This window comes from Protopterus annectens, chromosome 10.part0, assembly GCF_019279795.1.
Source record: "Protopterus annectens isolate FY-2018-M chromosome 10.part0, PAN1.0, whole genome shotgun sequence".
Lineage (NCBI taxonomy): Eukaryota > Metazoa > Chordata > Ceratodontiformes > Protopteridae > Protopterus > Protopterus annectens.
The window spans coordinates 338,810,222-338,834,086 of NC_056744.1; the positions used below are offsets into that span (position 1 = coordinate 338,810,222).

At 42.5% G+C, this 23,865-nt stretch overlaps 1 protein-coding gene across 3 annotated transcripts in view; it reads right to left on the reverse strand.

Moving 5' to 3' along the window:
- The window catches only part of KLHL20 (kelch like family member 20), a 1,442,445-nt gene that overhangs the window by 233,423 nt on the left and 1,185,157 nt on the right, over window positions 1-23,865 (reverse strand). For all 3 annotated transcript variants that reach the window (XM_044085231.1, XM_044085232.1, XM_044085230.1), the window contains one exon: window positions 9,840-9,973. In XM_044085231.1, coding sequence (XP_043941166.1) covers window positions 9,840-9,973 — 134 coding nt within the window. The remainder of the gene's footprint in view (window positions 1-9,839; window positions 9,974-23,865) is intronic.

Below are 23,865 nucleotides of genomic sequence, written 5' to 3' on the forward strand. Positions count from 1 at the left end.
CCAGCAGAGGGTAGCAAAGTACTGATTTCAAGCTCCACCATCACCAGTGGTAGCACAGCTGTTCATGAGGCACCAAACAGTACACTGTTCAGTGGAACTGTGTACTGATTGGTGCCTCATGAACAGCTGTGAGGCACCAAACAGTACACAGTTCAGTGGAACTATGGGAGTCCACAGCTAGTTCCCGCATCCAGGTCACTGGTGTTGCCAAACCACTGTGTGCATCTGCACAGCCGGGTCAGCTTAAAACCTACCTTGACTCAGGAAAAAAGTCTTGAACTATAATGGGGACATTGATGGCTTAGTTCTGCCGTGTTTACTTACTGAAATTTGACAGCTGGGTAGGTGAGCTGGTCAACTGACCGTTTTCAGCCACAACCCAAGATTACATCACCATTTAATTATGGTATGTTCCTTTTCACCATCCTGGTCTTCTCATTCTGCCGTCTCTCTGTGTCCATATGATCAAAATTCCACACCAGCAGAACAGTGGCTTTCTTAATCTATCCATCTGATTCATAGCTGATTACAGGGCCAACAGCTGAACCCTGAAGGGCCTTTTTAAGCCTAGCCATGCTTCCCAGCTGTAATGGGCAGGGTTTGATACCATGGCTTCTTATAGGGAGTACGTATAGCTTGGGAGTGAGTGGTAACACATTTACCAGCTTCCTCTTTCTAACAAAGACATAGCTGCCAGACCACGGGTAAATGTTAAATTCCCCATCTACTGTCCAAGTTATGCTTGAACAAGTGCAAGGAAGAAGTGTGCTTCACGTGGGTAGTAAGCATGTTCCAGAGAAGGGGTATCATCTGAAACACATACATATCCCACCAACATGTCTTATTTACATTACAGAACAGGTGTAGATCCCTGGATTGGTTATTTCTGATGCTATTTCTTTTGTGGATGTGCAGTAGGTCCATCAGAGCTGGATCAGAGGGTGCTTTGTAAGCCATGCATAAATTGCATCTCAGCAGTCTGTAGGAGAGGGAGTATAGGGGGGGATCTTGTTGACCCATTGGCAACTCTAATTGAATGCTGTCCAATCAACAAGAAAAGAGTGCAGATAGTTTTACCAACACTGGCATTTTCTTTCTTCTCCACTGTTGTACGACCTCAGACTACATTTTAAGTGAGTGTGTGTGCGTGTGTGTGTGTGTGCGTGTGCCTGTGTGTGTGCGTCACCCCACAATGGGAGGTGCAAAAGGACTTGCTCCCCTGCAAAAATACTTAACCTCTGAGGTTATGCAAAAAGTACAGTTGTGTACCTACCATAAATGTAGATGTTTGAATGTATTCACTGTTGCAGTCATTACTCTTGGGTTATCCTGCTGGCAGACTACCCGCAGTCAGCCTGAATTCCAAAGTCTTGGTCCGGTGTCGGTTGCTGTCGCCTCTTCCCCTGACGTCAGTGCGCCAGGGGTATAAAAGATGCAGCCGATGCCATTTTCTTCAGTTTTTCTTGCTCCAGATGTCAGGTGCCCGCAAAAAGGTAGGCTAAACAGATTATGCCAAATACATGCATGCACTAAGATAAACATTTCCTTCATCTACAAACAAATACACCACATAGGTTGTATAGAATAGAGAAGTACAGATAAGACTCAGCAAATGAAAGGGGGATGGTAGGAGGGTAACTTGGACTGCAACAGTGAATACACTCGAACATCTACATTTATGGTAGGTACACAACTGTACTATGTTCATCGTGTTTCACTGTTGCAGTCATTACTCTTGGGTTGAATCCCAAAGTTGAGGATGGGTGGCTGGGCTGAATAAGATTAGGAGAGGCTATGAGGCCCTGCAGAACTGCAGTGGCAAAGCCTGCTCTGGATTTAGAGCAGAGAGGTAAGTGGTAGTGCTCTGTAAAAGTGTGCACTGAACTCCAAGTTGCAGCCTCTAAGATGTCTTTGGTAGGTACTCCTCTGAGGAATGCTGCTGAAGTGGCTGCTGCTCTGGTAGAATGTGGCCTAACACCCTTAGGCACTGATTTGCCATGCTGTGAGTAGCAGAAACAAATGCAATGGCCTATCCATTTTGAAATGGTCTGTTTTGAGATAGCCTTTCCTTGTGATCCTGCAGCATATGCCACTAAAAGTTGCTCAGTCTTTCTGAAAGCTTTAGTTCTGTCCAAGTAGAAGCGTAGCTATCTGTGTACGTCCAAAGAATGCAGAAGTCTCTCACCCTTGTTCTGTGGGTTTGGATAAAAGGTAGGCAAGTGAATGGTTTGGTTAAGGGCCACACTGGACACCACCTTAGGCATAAATGTAGGGTTCATCCTCAGAGAAACCCTGTTTGGATGGAAAATGATAAAAGGTTCCACAGCCATGCGTGCCTGTAACTCTGAGACTAATCTTGCAGAGGTTATTGCTAGGAGAAGAGCTGTTTTCCAGGATAAGAATTTTATATCAGCTGTTGAGGCTGGCTCAAAAGGAGGCAGAGTGAGTTTTTCCAGTACACAATTGAGGTCCCATGCAGGTATTGGTGCTCTACTTGGAGGTCTTATGTTTTTGGCCCCTGTAAGGTACTGTCTTATTAAAGGATGAGAAAAGATAGGTGGTTCCATATTGCAATGGGCTGAAATGGCAGAGGCATGAATCTTAATTGATGAAAAGGATAGGCCTTTGTCCAGCATCTCAGTTAAATATTGTAACATCTGAGGAATATTTGGTACAAACTTGTCAATTCCTTGTTCCTGGTTCCAAGCACAGAATCCCTTCCATTTTTCTGCATAACATTTTCTGGTACTGGGCCTCCTGGTCTCCAAGATAACATCCATTACAGCTTTGGAGAGTGGAGTGTTCTGAATGGCTACATTACCCGCCATGCTGCCAGATTTAAGGTCCTGATGTGGCTGTGCAGGATTTGATTGTTTTGTTGGATCAGTAAGTGAGTAGTTTGAGGCAATGTCCAGGCTGGCTCTTGAGACAAGTTCTTTAGGATTGGGTACCAGTGCTGGCATGGCCAGTCTGGGGCAATCAGTATAATTTTTGGCTTCTCTTGTCTGACCTTTAGGAGTACCTTGGGGAGGAGAGGCAGTGGAAGAAAGGCATATACTGTTAGGTTTTTCCAGCTAAAGGATAGGGCATCCACTTTCCATGCTTGCTTGTGGTAAATCCTTGTGCAGAATTTCTGTAGTTGGCAAATAGATCTATGTCTGGGCATCCCCATTTCCGTGTTATCATGCTGAAGACTTGTGGATCCAGTTTCCACTTGTGGGGATCCCTGAGGTTTTTGCTTAGTTCGTCTGCCAGAGTATTTATTTTTCCCGGCAGGAATTGTGCTTGCAGGTGAACGTGAGTCAATGCGGTGTCCCATAAAGTCATGGCTTGTCTGCAAAGGGGGTAGGAATGTGTGCCTCCCTGTTTGTTTATGTATCACATGACTGTAGTATTGTCTGTCCTTATTAGTAGTTGTCCTGGATGAAGTAGATCCTTGAATGTTGTCAGGGCATTCTGAACAGATGGCATCTCTTTTTGATTGATATGAAGATGCATCTGGCTTGTGGGCCATGTGCCTGAATACATTTTCCTGCCATGTGGGCCCCCCAGGCATAATCTGATGCATCCGTTGTTAGTGTCTGCCTGGCTGTGGGCAAAGTGAATGGTTGTGCCCACCATCGAAACTCCTGTTGCAGGCAGGGAATGAGGGTAATTAATGTTTCCAGGCTGTGGCAATGTTGACTCCAAACACTTTTTAGATACCATTGTAGTTTCCTCATATGCAGTCTGCCATACGGAATTAGTAGAATGCAGGATGCCATGAAGCCCAAAGCCTGCAGAATTTTTCTTGCAGATAACTGGGTCTTTGTTGCCAACATTTTGAAGTAAGAAGTCAGTTGTCTTTGTTTGTCTGGTGTGAGATAAGCCATCTGGGCAGTTGTATTTAAGCTTGCACCCAGGAATATTATCTCTTGAGAGGGTACTAGTTTTGATTTCTTTTCGTTTACTGTGTACCCTAGGCAAATTAGTAATCTTTTTACAAACGCCAGATGCTGTAATAGAATGTCTTTGTTCTCTGCTTGAATAAGGCAGTCGTCCAAGTAAGGATATATTTGAATTCCTCTTTGTCTGCAAAATGCAATTACTGGTGCCAGGCATTTGGGGAAGACCCTGGGTGCAGTAGATAAGCCAAAGGGCAGTGCAGACAACTGGTAGTGCATTGAGCCAGCTATGAATCTGAGGTATCTTAGGTTCATAGGTTTATACTAGGCTATCTGCCCTAAGGCATTTATAAGCCTAGCCCTAATTTTTGTGGCTTACACCACCCCTTATATGAAAAAATACTGTGCCCATTAGTTTGTTGTGCCTCTGTCCAGCAGTGACACAGAGATGATTCCCGGGGTAAACCTACACTCTCCCATCCACAGGTCAAGATTTCTCTTGAACAGAGCCAGCGAGGTACTCTGCCTCACATGGACCGGGATTTTATTCCACAGCATAGGGAGTCTCTGAGTGATAAATCTATCCCTCCAGCACGTCCTATTTATGTCCATGCTAAGGTTTAAGTCGCTTGCTCTAGTGGTTTTGGTGGATTTGGATTTTTTGAGGTGGAGCATATCCATTAATTCTGGGTTGGACATGGCCTTGTATGTCAGGCACATGTCACTTCTGAGCAGACGGTATGCGACTGAATAGAGCTGGAGTTTCTTCAATCTGGCAGCATATGACAGATTTTGGAGTCCCTTTATCCTTTTGGTGAGGAACTTTTGGGGTCTCTCCAATTGCTGCAGATGTCGGGTGAGATACATCCCGAATGGGGCATTGTACTCGATCATTGGTCTGATAAGTGAAGAGTACAGGGGAACAATGACCTCACTAGATCTGGATGTGAATCCCTTCATGATCAGGTGGGCAATGTAGAAGGTCTTTCTAACCACTTTAGCAATGTGAGTGTCAAAAGAAAGGCCACTGTCAACCTGGGTCCCCAGGTCTCTGATAACCTCTTCTGTGCTTAGTGGATTGCCACCTATATGGTAGCTTGGGGTTACCTTGTTTTTCCCGAAGGGTATGACTATACATTTTTTGGCGTTTAACTTCAGGCCATGGCTCTGGCACCAGCTGTTTCCGTGAGTCCCTTCTGAAGGATATCCGTGTCCAATGCACTTTCCACTATGGCGCCCAGTTTGCAGTCGTCTGCAAACTTTGTCAGCCAAAGTCCTCCCATGTTGGCCTGTACTTCTGAGAAGTAGATGCCGAACAATAGGGGGCCAAGGACCAAGCCCTGTGGGACACCACTTGTGACCGGCTTGGAGTCTGACATAGCGCCAGCAACTCTAACCCTGTGGGTTCTGTCCTTAAGCCAGTTTGCAACCCATCTTGACATATGGGTTTACATTTAAGCTGGTAAGTTTTTCTACAATACCCGAGTGGGGTATTGTGTAAAGCCTTGCAAGGTCAAGGTAGGCTCTATGGACTGCCTTTCCCTCATCAATGGCCTTGGTGACTGTTTCGAAGAAGTCGACCAAGTTCAAAAGGCATGATCTTCCCTTGACGAAGCCAAACTGGGTCGGGTCCAATGTCTGCAAGTCCCCTATATCTTTGTTTATGAGCTCCATTATGATCCTCTCCATAGCTTTGCAGACTAGACTTGTTAAGCTTATGGGGCGGTAATTACCAGGGTTCGTAGAGGCACCGCCTTTGTGGAGTGGGACCACAGTTACCGTACGCCACTCCTTGGGCACGTATCCTGTGGTAAGGCTGAGATTAAACAGCTGCCTTATGTGCGGGTTTAATTCCTCATTTAGCTCGTGTAACACACAGCCAGGGACACCATCCGGTCCCATTGATGCTGTGCTTTTAGCTTTAGAGAGAGCAGCTTTCACCTGCGCATTTGAGATGTCTGGGAGGCTACACTCCGCTGGGATAGTTATCTCTCCTTTAGGGGGGGGGGGGGGTGAAGTTTGCACTGAACCTGTCTGCCAGTATGTTGGCAATGTCTGTGGGTTCAGTGATTTTTGTATCATTCTGGACTAATTCTGAGCATATCTGGGAGTTTCCACCCAGGTTCCTAACATAGCTGAAAAAGGCCTTATGATTGTCCTTTGAATCCATGGCAATTTTTCTCTCAAAATTTTTCTCTCAAAATCTTCTGCAAGATTGTCTGACTGGGACGTGCAGGTATGCCTCTTTTAGGTCCAAAGTAACGAGCCAAGCCTTCTCGCCCAGCATGGGCAGTAGCTGCTGCAGAGTCAACATTTTGAATTTTGGAACGTCCAGAAATGTATTTAGAATAGACAGGTCTAGTATTGGTCTCCAGGCTTTGTCCTTTCTGGGCACCAGGAAAAGTCCTGAGTAAAATCCTTGTCCCTGCTCTTGTTGTGGTACTTGCTGAATGGCCCTCATGTCCATGAGGGATGAAACTTGCTTTTGTGCCTCTGCCCACTGATTGTGTGGCAGGTCTGGCATACCTTTTGCTCTTGGTAGGGGTGTGAAAGTGGAACCTGTAGCCCTGAGACACTATATTCCAAGACCCATATGTCCTGGGTAATCATGTGCCAATTTGGTGAAAAAAGTGCTAGTTTTCCCTCTAAGGGGGCTGCCAAAAGATAGGTGCTTGGTTCTGGCAGAGGAAAGTCATTGGGACTGTTTCCTGTATGGTTGTGATTTGTCCTCTCCGCTTTTGGAGGTAGAAGTACCCCATTGTTTAGGCCTGTATGAGCCTTGGGGCTAGGATCTGCCTCTGGGGCATCTGTATCTGCCTCTTTGTGGCTCGTCTGACATTGCAAAGGACCAATTCTTTGTTGGCCAGTTCCTGCTAAATCTGGGTGGCTGTACCTGTAGGAAATCCTTAACTGTCTGCATGGACTTCGCTTTATCCTCCATTTTCTTCAACACCTCTTCTGCCTTAACACCAAACAAAGTATCATGCTGTAATGGAGCATCCAATAATTTTGCTTTAACATGATCAGGCAGATTCTGTTCCTTTAACCAAGCATGCCTTCTAATGACAGAACCCGTAACTGCGGCCCTGCAAGAGGCCTCCAGTGAATCAAAACCACATTGCAAAGTATGCTTTCCCACTTGTTCAGCTGCATGCAATAAATCCTGCATTTCCTTGTTATCAGAACATTCAGAATTTGTCAACATTTTCTGTTTAAGCAGTGACATTAAGTATTGCTGATATTTAAGCATATGAAACTGACAATTTAAAGCCCTTACAGCCAAGGTAGCAGAAGTGCAAACTCCCCCCCCCCATCTGTCCAGTGCCCTAGAATCCCTATCAGAGGGGACAGGGTTTTTTGCAGTGGAAGCCTTGGGACCCTGAGAAATAGTTTCTGGGTCAGCAGCAGGGTTTTTATATAGAAATGTATGAGTCTGAAACCCTGTAGTATCTGTCTGGCTTAGCAGGTGCAGGGGGTAGAGAGTCAGGAGACAGGCCGGACTCTGAAAATACATCATCTACAGTGTCTAGAACAGGTGGAATAGCAAGAGGTCTGTGCTGAGGCAGTAAAAGAAAATCTCTGAGCCTTTTCTTAGATTCGGAATAATCTTGGCTCTCCCAGTGAAAATGCTCCCTCATGGTATGCAGGGTTTCCCCAAAAGAATAATCCTCAGGAGGGGAGGCTGAAGGAATTGATTCTTCAGCATCAGAATCCTCATAGGGAGGAAAAGAGAATCCCTGTTCAGAAGAGGAGTCAGAGGAAATTGAAACCAGATCAGAAGAGTCATATTCTGTCTCTTGCCTAGGCCTCTTATCAGGAGGGGGATGGGAACCCCTGATCAAAGTAATTAGGTCTTCGGCCATTTTAAGCATCTGTTTCTTAGGCATGGAATTCTGTCCAGGAGAATGCTGTACTTGTTTCTTTGTCTTTAGAGCTGTTTTAGTCTTTGCAGCTGAGGTAGGCTTGACATATAATTGTGTAGGTCTGAAAACACCATCAGAAGCCAATGCCTGCTCAGAAGCTCTGGACCCATCTGAGGGAATAGTTTCTGAGGGTTGAGTATCCAGAGGCCTAGTCGGCTCCACGTGGGAGTCGGTAGCAGGTGTCAGGGGCTGCGAAAGCGCCTCACTGAGAACCGGCGAACCGGTGACTGGCCTAGCGGAAGCCTCGTTGTCGTTTTTGGACCTCGGATGCCTGTCCTTTTCCTTTTGTTTTTTATAAACTCTGGTCATTGGCTGTTCCGACAGCATTATATAATTAAACCTTCGGCCAAAATAATGAAAGGCAAAATCGTACCGACGCTTAATAGTGTGTTGGTTAAATCTAGCACAAAACCGACAGCTAGCAACGTCATGATCAGGGCCTAGGCAAGGAATACAGTTTTTTGTGTCTTTCGGCTTTTCCCGGTTAGGGGTGGCCACAGCGGAACTCCGGTCCGCTAATGATTGGCAGTAGATTTTTATGTACTGGCTTGCCGGGCCTAATGCACAACCTTCAGCGAAGGAACACCCATTCACGCATGTCGCCACACAGAAGACGCTCTAACTGAGAATCGAATGGGCAATGTCTAACTGTGAGGCGACAATGCTACCACAGCACCACCACCGCAGTAAGCAAGGAATACAGTAAGAATGAAAATCCTTATGAGGTATTTGCTTCCCACAAGAAATACAATTGTTAACTTTTTCCGACCGGCACTTGCGAACTGCTTTTGCCTCGGGCACCGCGCTGCAAAAAGACTGAAGAAAATGGTGTCAGCTGCATCTTTTACACCCCTGGCGCACTGACTTCAGGGAAGAGGTGACAGCAACAGACACCGGACCAAGACTTTGGAATTCAGGCCGACTGCGGGTAGCTTGCCAGCAGGATAACCCAAGAGTAATGACTGCAACAGTGAAACACAATTTCATTTCATTTCACTCTTTTTCTGTTCATCGGACAGCATTCAAAGTGCTGTTGATGGGTTGACACATCTCCGTAAATGGATAAGCCTGTAAGGTGGCCCATATAGGACATTTCCTACACCATGTATTCTTTTTGTGAGGAAGCTATGTAGATGCATCAGTTACTGCATATTGCTAGTAGGGTACATACTGAAGGAGATACTGTACTCAATGATTGGTCTAATGAGGGTCAAGTAAAATGAAACAATGACATTTCTGGTGCATTAGCAATTCAGAATACAATCATCATGTAAAATTTGGGCATGAACAAGCCTGTAATGAAAACATTCTGTAACAAATCACTTCACTCCCTACCCAAAACTTATCCCCAGTTTTACACTTCCCTCCTTCCCAAAGCCACAACTTGCATAACTTTCCTGTTTGTCACTTCCACAACAGGACTGTCTTCCCCCATCAGCATGGTGTGGCACGATGCAAGGCAGTGTCCCTGGACATGGAATTGACTGCCTAGACGGTACCTGTTTTTCTGCATGTGACAGCTACCTGCTATGCACTTAGTCCCAAGTACACATGTATGTAGTGAGCTCTCTGAAGCCACGGCCACAGTTATGCTTCTATCACTAGCCAAGGGGTAGCAATGCGACAGTCCCTACAGATTTCACAGGATTATGGGGCAAGCCAAAAGCCATGTCATCCCATTCCTCCCAACTATCTCCTTTGCCATTTGAACAGCTATTAAAACCTGGTTTCCCTGCTCTAAGAGTTAGGACTCCGATCCCATTGCCAAAGTAGCTTATAATACTGTTCTGAGACTCCAAAAATGACTTGTGACCTAGGTTTTAATGTCTCACATGTCCTCCAAAATCCTGTGTGATAAAGGAAGGGGCCCATTCTTCTGAGCCATTCTAGTTAGAGCAGCAACATACTTTCACTCACTATACCAAACCAATAGCTGTAAGTTCCAATGACAGCAGAGCAGAACAATAGAAAGCTGTGAAAGAAACAACAAAAAAAAAGAATTGAGAAAAATACTTTGCACGAAGGAACATACCTGTGTTGAGAGGAGAGGTCCCATCAGATCCACCTACAGCATACAGGAAGCCTCCCAGCACAGCAACTGCCACTCCCAGTCGTCTTGTACTCATGGAGGCAACACGGGTCCACTTGTTCTCTTTTGGGTCATACCTGCATGGAAAGAAAAACAGTTTGTGACAGACTGCCACTAGTATGCTATCAAAAGTAATGTATTTAACTGGACAAGGCATTTAAAGTCTGCGACTCTGCAGTTACAGTGCCAGCACCGGCAGGACAGTGCATGGTGAAAAGACGCTCTAACGAATCATACCTGCCATTATTTACTTTTTAGTTGACCATCAAAGTGAGATGATCCAAACTGGACCCCTGCAGCCACAACACATAATACATAAAAAGGAAGAGTGAAAATGTTAACAGAATAATAACTCATAATAAAACAAACTGGCGATGAATGCAGATTAACACATGGAATACAGAAATACTTGCATGTAGTACAAACTAGCAGACATTTAAAACACAAAGCCATACAAAACATGGTTAAGCACATATGTAAGTCTGGGTGATGGCAAAGAGGATTAAGGTTCCGAGTTAACAAGCTCAAAATTTGAAGATGATTTTGTCCACCAAAGGTACTCCTTTATAACTGCTGGAATGATGGAGTTATTCTAATCCAGAAGACCTGTGACCTGATACCAACATTTTTTTTCTATTAACTACTGTACTCTCCTCATGTTTAATCTTGCATTTACTACTGAGAAAATGCAAAAATGATACTAACCTCAGAGCCCTGAAAAAACATGTTTCTAAGTAGAGTGGTCTGGCTTAATGCACCACTCTAAAATGTCTGCCTTTTCTTCTGAATAGACGAAGACCTTTGACAAGATTCAATCCAGAAATGTGTCAAAGAACAGAGCTGTTTGGAAAGGTAAGTTTCAATATTTTTCTTTTTCAGTTCACAATGCTATCCTCTGCAGCAGAATGACATGCTTATTTTCACACCATCATCTGTATATTATCAATGTAAGTAATGAAAAGATGCTTCATGCCCAGGGTGGACTTTCCTAGTGAATGAAAAGGAATAATAGGGGATACTCCTTGTTGAATTTACGATTAGGTTTATCCTCTCTTCCTCTTCAACTCAACAATTTCTTCTGAAAAGCTCCCAACTCAGGAGTGCACGTACCTAGCATATAGGAAAGTTGTGTAAAATCTTACCATAACCACAGTCCTCTTCCATGTTACAGTATTCACTAGTGGGTTTACCCTTCTTCCCATCAGCTTGTTCAGCCAGGTTTGCAAAGCTTTTTCAGTCCCTGTTGGTGCGTCGGACGTCTGACGTGTAGGCTGGTACATGGGCCATAAAAGTGACGTCTGCGCGCACTAGTCCTCAGAACCAAGAGGCCCCAGACAGAGCCAGTCCTGATAGCATAGCTCAAGTAGCACCCGAGGCGAGCAAGTGCAAGGAGTACAGGGAGATGGAGGGGAGGGAAGGAATACTGCAACATGGAAGACAAGGACATCTATGGTTATGGTAAGATTTTACACAACTTTTCTATGTCCTTCTATTCCAGTGTTGCAATATTCACTAGTGTGTGAGTACAAAACCTCACTGGTGGCTGGGTGGTGGTCTGGATGAGGATTCCAGGAACCTATGCAGGACAGCCCTGGCAAATCCTGCTCTGGTCCTGGAAATGTGGTCCAGCTTGTAGCGTCTGGCGAAGGTGTGCATAGATGATCAAGTAGCTGCTTCCAGAATGGAGTTAGTGTCTAGACCTTTAAAGAAGGCTCAAGAGGAAGCCATGGGCCTTGTGGAATGGGCTCTGACATTGCCCATTAGTGTCTTTGCATGGTGAGAGTAACAAAATGAGATTGCCCTAGCAATCCAAGAAGAAATAGTTTGCTTCCCTACAGCTTTCCCCAAAGCCCTGGGGTGGAAGGAAACAAACAGCTGGTCTGATTTGCATATAGGTTTGGTCTTATGCAAGTAGAAACGGAGTTGCCTGTGTACATCCAGGGAGTGAAGAACTCTCTCGTCGTCTCCCTAAAAATTACGAAAGAAGGTGGGCAAGTGAGTAGCCTGATTAAGGGAGAAGTCGTTAACCACCTTGGGGATGAAGAAAGGATTAATCCTCAGGGTGACCCTGTACATATGGAAAACTAGAAAGGGTGGGGTAGACATGAGGGCTTTGAGACCCTCCTGGCTGATGTTAAAGCTACTAGCAGTACTGTTTTCCAAGTGCAAAATTTCAAGTCTGCCTTACCAGCTGGTTCAAAGGGTGGCAGAGTGAGTTTTTCCAGCATATAATTAAGAACCCAGGGAGAAGGAGTTGGTTTCCTAGTGGGTCTTAGGTGTAGAACACCTTTTAGGAATAGTTTGGCTGGAAGCCTGGAAGCAAATGGGGGGCTCCATAGGCAGGCAGGCAGAAATGGCTGACAGATGTGCCTTTAAGGAAGAGTAAGACAATCCTGTCTTTAGCAGTTCACAAAGGTAAGAGAGAATTAGAGGCAGTTCGCTGTCCAGTGGCTCTATTTGTCTTTTCTGACACCAGATAGAAAGCCTTCTCCATTTAGAGAGATTGGATTTCCTTGTGTTAGATTTCCTGGCCTCCTGCAGGACTGAGAGCATGTCCTAGTTATATAGGTGTCTGAAGGGAATCAGAATCCTATCAGCCACAGGGAGAGATGTAGGGGTCTCCACTGTGGGTGAATTTGTGTTCCCTGGTGCTGTGTGAGTAGATCCACTGAGGAGGGTAAATTGTGGTGATTGCCCTTGGATAGATGAAGTAGGGGGAACCAGTGTTGCCTTGGCCAAAAGGGTGTCACCAACATGATTTTTGGAGAACCTAGCTGAATTTTCAGTAGGACTCTCTGTATCAGAGGGAAGGGGGGAAAGGCGTACAAGTACTTCCCCTTCCAGGACATTTAGAAGGCATCTGCTTGAAGAGTCTTTGGGTCGTATGTTCTGGAGCAGTGGCTCTGCAGTTGCCTGTTTGTGGAGGAGGCAAACAGGTCTATCTGTGGAATACCCCACCTGTGGATCAACTTTAGGAATACCTCCCTTGTCTGAGGAGGTTTTGCTTAAGGAATCTGCCTGGCAATTTTGTTGGGACAGGATGCAGGCTGCCTGTAGGGTGATCCCCTGGGAGACAGCTAAATCCCATACCTGAAGGGCCAGTCTGCAGAGGAGGTAGGACTTGGTCCCTCCTTGCTTATTCAAGTACCACATCACTGTGGTATTAATGTGAAGATCTTCAGGATGCCCTGTCTGAGGAAAGGTAGAAAGGCCTGCAAGGCCAGAAGTATGGCTGACATTTCTTTGATGTTGATATGCCACTATATGTGCTTGTTTTTCCACAAACCTTGTACTTTCCTTGTGTCTAATGCTGCTCCCCATCCCAGATCTGAGGTGTCTGTGTGCATGATCTGAGGGGGTGGGGGGCAATTGTACAGGGAGACCCGGGTTTAGGGTCACCTGGGCCATCCACCACTTTAACTCTTGGTGGAGGCAAGGTAGAAATGTGATTCTGAACTCTAGGGGGTGAGAATGCTGGGTCCATACTGAGTGAAGATACCACTGCATCTTTCTAATGTGTAATCTTGCCAGTGGCAGCATAGGAACTGTGGCAGCCATGTGGCCAAGAAGTTTGTGAAATTCCTTCACTGTCAGGCTGGGTGTAAGGAAAGCAGATTGAAGGAGTTGGGTCAGGGAAAGCACTTTTTCTTGAGGTAGGAAGGTCATCCTGAGGTCTCTTCTGATTCTGCATCCTAGGAAGACAATGTCTTGTGTAGGATTTAGATTAGATTTGGGGAAGTTAATGAGGAATCCTAAGGACTGCAGCAGGAGCAGAAGGTCCTTTGTGTGGGCTAGGAGGGTTTGTCTGTCTGCTGCCTGGATTAGTAGATCGTCTAGGTATGGGGAAATTTGCATACCTCTTGTTCTGCAGTAAGCAATGACTGGGCCTAGGCATTTTGTAAACACCCTTGAAGCTGTGGAGAGTCCAAACGGCAATGCACAAAACTGAAAATGCAAGGAGCCTGCTTTGAATCTGAGGAATTTTCTGGAGGATGGTTTTACTGGAATATGTAGGGAGGCATCTTTGATGTCCAGGATCACCATTGCCAACATCCTACTGCCAACATCCTAGCAGATAGGTTCAGTGCTAGCTTTACCCCCTCCTCACCCCCCTAAAAGGCCCATAACTATACAGGAAGAATGCAGACTCCCTGTAATCACAACTACGCAGGTAAAAGTTGCACTCTCTAAAGCCAAAAACACAGCATCCATGGGACCAGACAATATCCCAGGCTGCATTTTAGATGAACTGGCTCCCCACTTAAGCACTGTGTTCAATAATAGCCTCGCCTCAGGCTTTGTGCCCACTGAATGGCGCACAGCAACTGTTATCCCACTCCACAAAGGGGGAGCCACCACTGATCCCAGGAACTATCGCCCTATTAGCCTGACGAGACTGGTATGCAAGGCCAAGGAACGTATCATCCTGGAACTCATAATCAAAGACATTGGTAACCTCCAAACTCTGGATCCCACCCAGTTTGGGTTTGTGAAAGGCAGATCATGCCTCCTGAACCTGATTGACTTCTTTGAGGCAGTCACCAAAGCTGTAGATGAGGGTAAGGTGGTTTACACAGCCTATCTTGACCTCGTCAAGGCTTTCGACACCATCCCCCATTCTGGAACTATAGCTAAACTCATTAAACTAGGTTTAAATCCCTACGTCACAAGATGGGGTGCCAACTGGCTTACTGACGGAACCCACACTGTAAAAGTTGCAGACTCCAAATCTGACCTCAAAGCAGTGACAAGTGGAGTACCACAGGGTTCAGTCCTGGGACCTCTCCTGTTTGGTATCTACTTCTCTGAAGTACACACTGGTGCGCACAGATGTCACTTTTATGGCCCATGTACCAGCCTACACGTCAGACATCCGACGCACCAACAGGGACTGAAAAAGCTTTGGAAACCTGGCCGAACAAACTGATGGGAAGAATGGTAAACCCACCAGTGAATATTGCAACATTGGAATAGAAGGACATCATAATGTCATGAACCACACAGGAATGGGTCCACTACCTGAGCCCATCAGTTTGAGTACAACCACTTAATAAGCACACCTGATTTTATACCTGTTCTCTCTCTCTCTCTCTCTCTATATATATATATATATATATATAGATATATATAGATATAAATGCACCTTCACGGGGACTCCTAATACTAAAAAGCATAGCTGAACTATGGAACAGCATTCCTTTCAACATCAGAATAACACCCCCCTTGCTTTTAAAATCATCCTCAAACTACATCTAAATCACAATGCAATCAGCAACTGGTGCAAGTCTCCATGATAAAAATACTCAATATTTCCTATTCTTATTTACTAAACCATTTCCTCCTAACTAGCTTTTAAATGTCTTAATGAAGTAAGTTTGCTGCACTCCTCCTGTGAGAAAGGTATGTATTATTTTTCAGTCAGCTCACATTTCAACAGGAGTATAAACACATATTACATTAGTTTAGCTCCCATATGTTTAACATTCTTTACTGCTTAATGATGTTACTACATTTATACTACTAATTTCCTGCTCCAGCGATGCTCTGTAATGTGCATGAATGCTGCAATTAGAACTTATATGTTTGTGATAGTCCCACTTTATTCCATTTTAATGAATTTCATTTTTTGTGCACTGTTTTTACTTTAAAGTTTAAATAAACTTTGTTATATGGTACATCTACATTTTCTGGAGCTTTTCTTTCTGAGCCACTGAAAATGAGAAATGCAACCCAATTTGACTTTCCCCAATAACAAAAGTGACTAAGTACAAATCTGCCCAACTCACGGGAAAGTCCAATAATATCAACTCTCTGTCAGATATTCAAATTGCCTGTAGTGCATGGAAAGCAGTGATTATACTTGGATATTTGAAAAAAGGCAAATCAGATAAGTAATGCGGTGATGCAAGACCCGATCATAACAAATGTTAAGCACCCCCTGCTTACATTAAGGTCAGATCTAGTACTACACCTCACTGCAAACATTTACTATCTACCTGAGGAAAAACCATCACAAGTTAGACCTGGGTGCTGCTTGTTCTTGGTTTCCACATCTGGTATATCCTTGAATTTGTGAATCCCTTATTTTCTTTGCTCATGGCTCTAAACATATTGCAAACAATGAGGAGAAAGAGCACATCCCTGCCCGGTTATTCAGTTCAAACACAGACTATCAGAGAGGAGCCCCCCCACCTTAATTTTGCCGCTGACCATGCATATTTCCTCCTTATTAACCTTATTATTCTATCAGAGAATACAAATGTTATGATTGATCTACTGATAAAATCCCAAATCCCTCTCTCTTTCCCATCACACTGTTAACAGTTACTATCTACCTGAGGAAAATCCCTCAGAAGTTGACCTGCGATTTAAAAACACCAGAGCAGAACTCCTACACCTTCTAGACTTTGCTGCATACTTATGCTTGGTAGTGTTACAGCTTCCTTCCCATTTTTGCTTTGTAAGACACCGAAGCGTTGAAAGCTTACAATAGCGAACGGCCACATCATCAAATTCTTTCCTCGGGAAAGAATTTGCATGGCCATTTTCGGGAATTTGCCCTTTCCCCAATGTAGAGTGATCTCGGAGTTGTATATTTAGTTATGGGGGTGTGGGGAGCGCAACCCCCCGACCATGTTTGGGTGTGTTTGTTTATTTTGTTTACGGACGGCCACCCAAATTCTTTCCCAAGGAAAGAATTCGATGATGTGGCCATTCGTTATTGTTAGCTTTTGATGCTTACGTGTCGGTTTTAGGAGTCGACAACCTAAGCTGTCGATGTTATGTTATAGACGTGACTTCCGTGCTTAGTCTAGCACACACATATCGGTGTCATTTGGGAGTGGAAATCAAACTAGAAGTAGATAAAAATCAGGCAGCAACTGAATTTGCCAAAAAAACAAAAGAAAGAATATAAGGTGAAGGACCAGATGAGAAGGCCAGAAATGTGGAAAATGCATAAATATAATTGCAAGTATAGAAAACTTCTGGAAGAACCTCATGTTGATCAGGATTGAATGCAGGACTGGTTAAGGAGAGGTGAATTGTAACCAAGAGATGAAAAGTTAATATTGTTGGTCCAAGATAGTGGGCTACATACCAGTTTGTTTACAAAAGTCCACTGAACATGTGGAAGAAATGGACAAATGTTGGTTTTGTAAAACAGAATTGGAAACAGTTGCACACCTCGTTGGTAATTATGACACTCTAATGGCAGGAGGACTGTATACAGAAAGGCACAATAATGTGGCAAGACTGCTGCATTGAGGATTGTACAAACATTATGGTATTGAAGTGGCTGAAAAACACTGGAAACATGAGACACAAAGCATCATAGAAAATGAAGTCTACATCTCATGGGATCACCCATTACCAACAGCTCAAAAGATAGATGCTAGTAAACCGGATATAGTGGTCCATGAAAAGAAGATAAAAGTAGCATTGATCATTGAAATCGCTGCAGCTAGTGACTACAGTGTCTTGCATACAGAGAGACAGTCATAAAGTATCAGGATTTGCAGGCAGAAATGAGAGCAATGTGGAAAAAAGATGCCCAGACATTTCCCAGTAGTAGTAGGAGCACTGGGTCTTATAAAAAAGAATCTACAATCATATTTAGATATGTTACCAATACATGTAACTCTGTACGAATTGCAGGAGGAGTCATTACTGGGCACATTGCGGGTGCTGTGAAGAGCCCTTTTGGCTGACAAAGACTAAAACAATACTAATTTCCTGAACTTTAATCGTACTTTGACTTAGGAATGGGATCCATTCCCGTCATGGTATTAGAAACCCTAAAGCCTTGGCGAAATTAGAAAAGGTGGAAACATTGTATTCATAAATTAGCAGAAGGTATTCTAAGAACTAAGCCAGCATTGGAAATGAGATTTTTGCCAGCTGGGATGTCTACTTTTAAGGTATAGAAAATAGGTGAGAAGGGGTTTGAATTTCATGGAAGAAGATAGCAAAGGAGCTAATATATTGGAAATAAATATCTTGGAAGGAGTAGGTAATAGAGTGGAATGAGGTTAAACATGAGTTTGGGTTACAGGGTAGAGAATGCCTTTGTATCAAGGATTAATAAAACAGTATAAGGAAAGAGAAAAGGATAGGGGGTGCTAAGTGAAAGACCATAGAGCTTTTAATTGAGCCAAGAATAGAAGGTGCTGCTTCAAAAAGGATAATTAGTAGAGCGTACAGATATTACATGATAACTATAAAAATTAATCAGATAAGGTTAGAAAATATTGATAAAAGATGATTCAGTATTCAACAACCTAAGCTGTTGACAATTCAATAGAAACTTGGGAAGTCATCTTAGATTTATTCTCCTCATGTTTCAAAACTTTTGCTATGTTTGGGTCTTGTGAGGTCAGCAAACGTGTGCAGTCCCACGATTGCAGATCTATTAGGTGAGCATGAAGCATCCTTTTTGTTTTCCAATCTAATCAATCCAACATGTTTTGGGGTCAGTCAGTCACTCCAAAACTGTAAATTAGGACAGGAAGAGCAAATTGGTTTATAGCTTGGATTTGGTTCCTAGATTTCAATGCTGTTTTCAGGATTAATTTAAGTCTTCTGAAGTATTCCTTACTAAGTTTGTTTCGCATTTGTTCATCTTTTATTGTTGATCTTTCATCAATTCCCAAATATTTAAACACTCCTCCTTGCTCAAGTTCTTTTATATTACATTCTTATCCCAAACTGATGTTTTCTTGGTGCTGCAGTTTTCCTGCTTTAAAGGTTGCTTTTGCACATTTATCAAGACCAAATGACATTATTTTATCATCTGAAAACGTTTTGACAACTTGCAGTTGTGCTTTCAGTTCCTTATCTGATGAGCTATACAGCTTTAAATCAACAAAAAGATGAGAAGTCTTTACTAGGAGCCAAATTATAGCTATGGCTTAAGCTAAGTAGATAGCTTAATGGGATAATGGCAAGATAGAATAACAGCAGTGATAGAGTCACTCTGGAATGTCCCCCTTTGAATATTTACCATGGAATAATAATTTGTCCTTTTTCATGGCTTAATTGCAAAGTGGTCTGCCACGGTTTCATGGTCACTGTAATGTAGCCGATCAGTGTAGGGTATATGTATCTTGTACATTTTTAAGCACTCTTTTATCCATGAATGTGGGATACTATCAAATGCTTTTTTGCAGGCCATCCATGCCATACTTAGATTCTTCCCCTTTTTACAGTTCTCCACTATGACTTTAACAACAAAAGATCCTTTGTTCCATATGACTTTTTTATTGCCCTTTTGTTCTTTTGCCATAATTGAGTTTTCTTCTAAATGACTACAAACTCTGTTGGCATCAATTCCAGTGTATATTTTATATATCGTCGGAAGGTAATTTATTGGTCTATAATTTTTAGGGTAGGTTGCATGTTCATTCTTAAGTAGGAGCATTGTTTTTGTTGTTAGCTAGGTTGGTGTCTGTTCAGGTTGCACATATGAATAGTTCTTACTCAAGGCTAAAACTTCGTGCAAAGATGTTAATACTTTTAACCAGAAGTTAGGTACTCCATCTGGAACTTGGGTTTTCTAATTACAGGTTTTTATTAACTTTGTTTCAATCTCTGGCTGTTATTCATCCCATTTTATATCCTGTACCTCTTTAAACATCTTATTCTTTCTTTTACTTCTTCTATCCATTTAGCCTCTCTATTATGTTCCACAGGATCTTCATAAATACTTCTCCAAAATGCATCTATTTCTTTTTTTTATTTTTTGTTGTTGTCTTTCAATTACTTTTACCTTGTTTCCTAATTCTCTACAAAACTTTTTTGGGCCATCAAATAAATTGCTTATTTTGTACTTTTCCTTTATATTTATCTGCATATCTTCTAACCCCCCCCCCCCCCGTGCTGAAAATTTTAGTTTATTTGTGACAGTACATGAGAGATCCTGATCTGTTTTAATACTGCACATTTCTTTTATCACATCTACGTACTTTTGTTGATCTGTTCCCTCTTCTATACTCTTCTAAAATTATACTTCTTGTCTTAATTGCTTTACAGTTTTCTTTACTCAATACTTCCATGATGGTATTAGACTTCTCCCCGTCCTTTCCCTTACTACTGTGAAATATAGTGCAAGCCCCCTTAACTTCACACACAACTCAGATTCTGCTTTTAACCCCTCTCTGATATAATTTTTCTTCATCCTCTAAATCACTGTTTCTTCTACCTATAATGTGGGTCAATTTTACTAAATTTTATGACGACTCTCTTGTGGACTGAAAGTATGTTATACTATACTAAAGTCTATGATTATTCTTCTGTGATCGGAACTATGTGATTAAGTATCCATACATCTCTCTCACTTTGTATTTATTTTATTTATTTTACATTTATTTTACATTTGTTGACCGGGCTAGTCTGGCTGGATACATGTCCATTTTCAGCAGAGGCCCGAGGAGAAAAGCTCCACTAAATACTAAGTACATTACAAAATATTACAAATGTTTATAAGTAACAAATTAGAAAATCATAACATCACACAGAATGCAAGATAGATTCAGGAGAAGCACATTTCGATGAGCAGTTAATACCATATTAGCAATTTTACATAGAATGTACCTAGGTCGATTAGTACTGTAAAAGGAGAAGAAATAAGACAGATACTAATAGGAAGAGTGAAGGAGAGATGTAGTATGAGAAAGAAAAAGGTTAGCCTGGTGTACTGCAGAAACAAAGCCAATGATTTAGGTAGTACAGTTTAATTTTCTGTTTGAATTGAGGCAGGGATGTAGTCAAAGTTATGTCACAAGGTAAGAGATTCCAGCATTTACCTATAGTGTTAGTGAAAAGAGAACAACCTGCTGTGTTGTTTGCCTTTATTGATTTAGTCATAAGTTTACTAGAGGAGCCAAGCGAGTTCAGATTATTATACGGGATTAGGAGTTGAGAGAGTATAGGGGTGTTGTCAGGTAGGTGTAATATGTTGTGAGCTATAGTGAGTTGAGGAATTTTAGGTAGTTTTGAAATTCGAGCCAGCCAAGTTGCTTTAGATTTATACAGTGGTGAGTCCTAAAGGGGTTACTAGTGGCGAAACGTGCTATGTTATTATAGCAAGTTTCAAGTTTGTTAAGATTGTTTTTCTTGAGGTTGGTATAAATGGGAGAAGCATATAGGAGAGTAGATAGGAGATGGGTTTGAGCACATTTGGTTCTTGTTGCTGGGGTTAGAAAAGGTTTAATACGATATAGGGATCCAATTTTTTTGTTAACAACCTTGATGGTGTTGTTTATGTGCTGATCGAAGGAAAGATGATTGTCAATGGTTATTCCAAGAAGTTTAGTAGTTGGATCAGGCGAGATGATAGTGCCATTATTAGAAGAAATGGTAAAGTTTAAAGGGGACCGAGAGGTGGGGAAAAGAGGAGGAGTTTAGTTTTTTTGCATTTAGTAGGAGAAACCGTTTAGAAAACCAAGTTTCTACTTTGTTAAAGGTATTTTGTGTTAAGGAGGTCAGTTCAGTAGAAGAAGGTGCGGAGCAGATAAGGGTAGAATCATCTGCATATTGTATGCAGGTAGCTTGTGGTATAGCAGTCTGAAGATCGTTTATAAAGAGGGTGAACAGAAGTGGACCTAGAATGGAGCCCTGGGGAACTCCGATGGAAATGGGCAAGAGAGAAGAGATGTGATTTTCCCAAATTACTGCTTGTTGTCTGTTGTTAAGGTAAGATTTAAACCAATTTGTGGCTAGTTTATCACAAGGAAGAGATTCGAGAATATTGATTAAGAGAGAGTGGTTAACCATGTCGAAAGCTTTTGAGAGATCAATGAAAAGAGCGGAGGAGAGAGAATGGTTGTTTCGATTTTGTTGATAGTATCTATAAAGGAGAGAAGGGCAGTGGTGGTACTATGATGGGGTCTAAAACCATGCTGGCAGTTTGCTATTATGTTGTGGAGGGAGAGGTGGTGTACCAGTTGCTGGTGAATACATTTTCCATTATTTTTGCAAGGGGTGAAAGAAGGGCAATTGGTCTAAAGTTGGAAAGGTCAAGGGAGTTTCCACCTTTATGAAGTGGTATAATATAGGAGACTTTCCATATATCAGGGATGGTTCCTTCTTGGATAGTTCTGTTGATGAGTAAGGAAATAGGATAAGCAATTTCTTTAGCGGCTTTCTGAAGGAAAAGAGAAGGAGCTTGTCAGCAGAAGGGTGCAGGGTTTAAGTTTGTGAATGAGTTTGAAGATGAAAGAGGTAGATATAGGTTTTAGAGCGAAATTGAGGGAAGAGGTAGTTCTGTTAGGTGGTATATGAGAGTTGTTAGTGTTCATTTGTTTGGCTAGGGTTTGAATAGTTTCAGAGAAAAAGAGTTGAAAGCATTGGCAGTCTGGAGAGGGTTTCTGGGTCAGCATTTAGAGGGAAGGAGTTTTTGCAGTTCCTGGGGAAAGAAGTCTATTTACTGATGACCAGAACTGTTTAGGGTTGTTAATATGTGTTTCCTGGAGGTTACAGTAGAAGTTTTTCTTGTCAGAGATTATTGCTTTTTGCTAAATTACGAAGCTGGCGGAATTTAACTAAGTCAGGGTTTAGTTTATTACATCTCCAAGATTTCCATGCTTTGTTTCTAGCAAGCATGAGTTTTTGTGTTGGTGGTCAGCCATGGGGCGATTTGGTCTTTACTCTAATAGAGCGTTCTGGTGCATGAGAATCAAGTATAGATAGGAATGTGGAATTAAAGAATAATACTGCTTCTTCTAGGGGGAGTGATTTTAAGCAATTCCAATTACATGCACTCAGTTCGGCTTTAAAAGGTCTATGTTAAAGTGTTTGACTGATCGAATTAGCCTTGTATTTGGGAGGTTAACAAATTCTGATTTTTGTCTAGAAATGTAGGTTAGGCAGTGGTCGCTGATGTCATCAGGCATAATACCTACCTTATAATGTGTCTTAACTTTATTAGTTAGTATCCAGTCTAATATACTCTCTTTCTTACTGGGTTTATTGACTCTTGTAGTTGAGGTAATACTTTGTGAAAACCCATGTAGGTTAATATGGGAGGTGGGATTGACTGTATTTATAGTGTTCCAGTCTATGTTAACGTCACCAAGAATTATGGTTTCTTGGGGGTAGTTGGTAGAAACCCAGCTTAAAAAGTCTTCTAGTATTGGAATGTTATTACCTGGGGGAAGATACAAACAAATAATGTAAATAGATTTTTTGGGGTTAAGTTGGAGTTTAATAATGATGGTTTCTGTTTTGCTATTTAGGTTTGGGCATTCTGGTTGAATAGATATGTTAAGTTGATTTTTGAAGAGTATTGCTACTCCCTCCACCCTTACGTTTTAAGCGGTCGTGTCTTATTATGTTATAACCCTGGGGTACAATCTCTGAGTCTTTTGTGCCTGGGGTAAGCCAGGTTTCAGAGAGGCAAAGGATGTCAAATGAGTGTATATCTAAGAGGGCATGGATGAAAGGTATTTTGTTATTTATGCTTTGGATGTTAAGGTGTCCTATAAGGAAGTTATTGTTGGGGTTAGGCAAGCAGTTTTGGGGAGGTGGTGAGGTAGGGCCAGGGTTGGGGTGGATGTCTCCATCTAGTAGAGTAGGATTAATAAGTTTTGTTAAGTAGTTCTTATTTAGAATTGTTAGAGATTTTGTTTTGCAAGATAGTAGGGGGTATGTAAGGTGATGTTGCCTATGGAATTTAGATAGGTGATAACTAGGGTGGAATTAACATTAGGGTAGGTTGTGAATGTGAGTCTAGTAGAGGTGTGTTTATGTGTGCAGATAAGAGAGTTATCTAGTGAAATTTCAAGAAAGGTGAGAAGGTATGTAGAAAGAAGGGTGGTTGTGATTGCGATAGAGAGTACAGGCATAGTTCGTATGTAGGGAGGCATCATTTAGTAATTAGAGAGGTGAGGAAGTAGAGGGGAAAGTGTAAAGGGAGAAAATAGAATGTGGTAAGCAATATAGGGAAAGTCTGTAGTTTAAAGCAGTAGGTAGA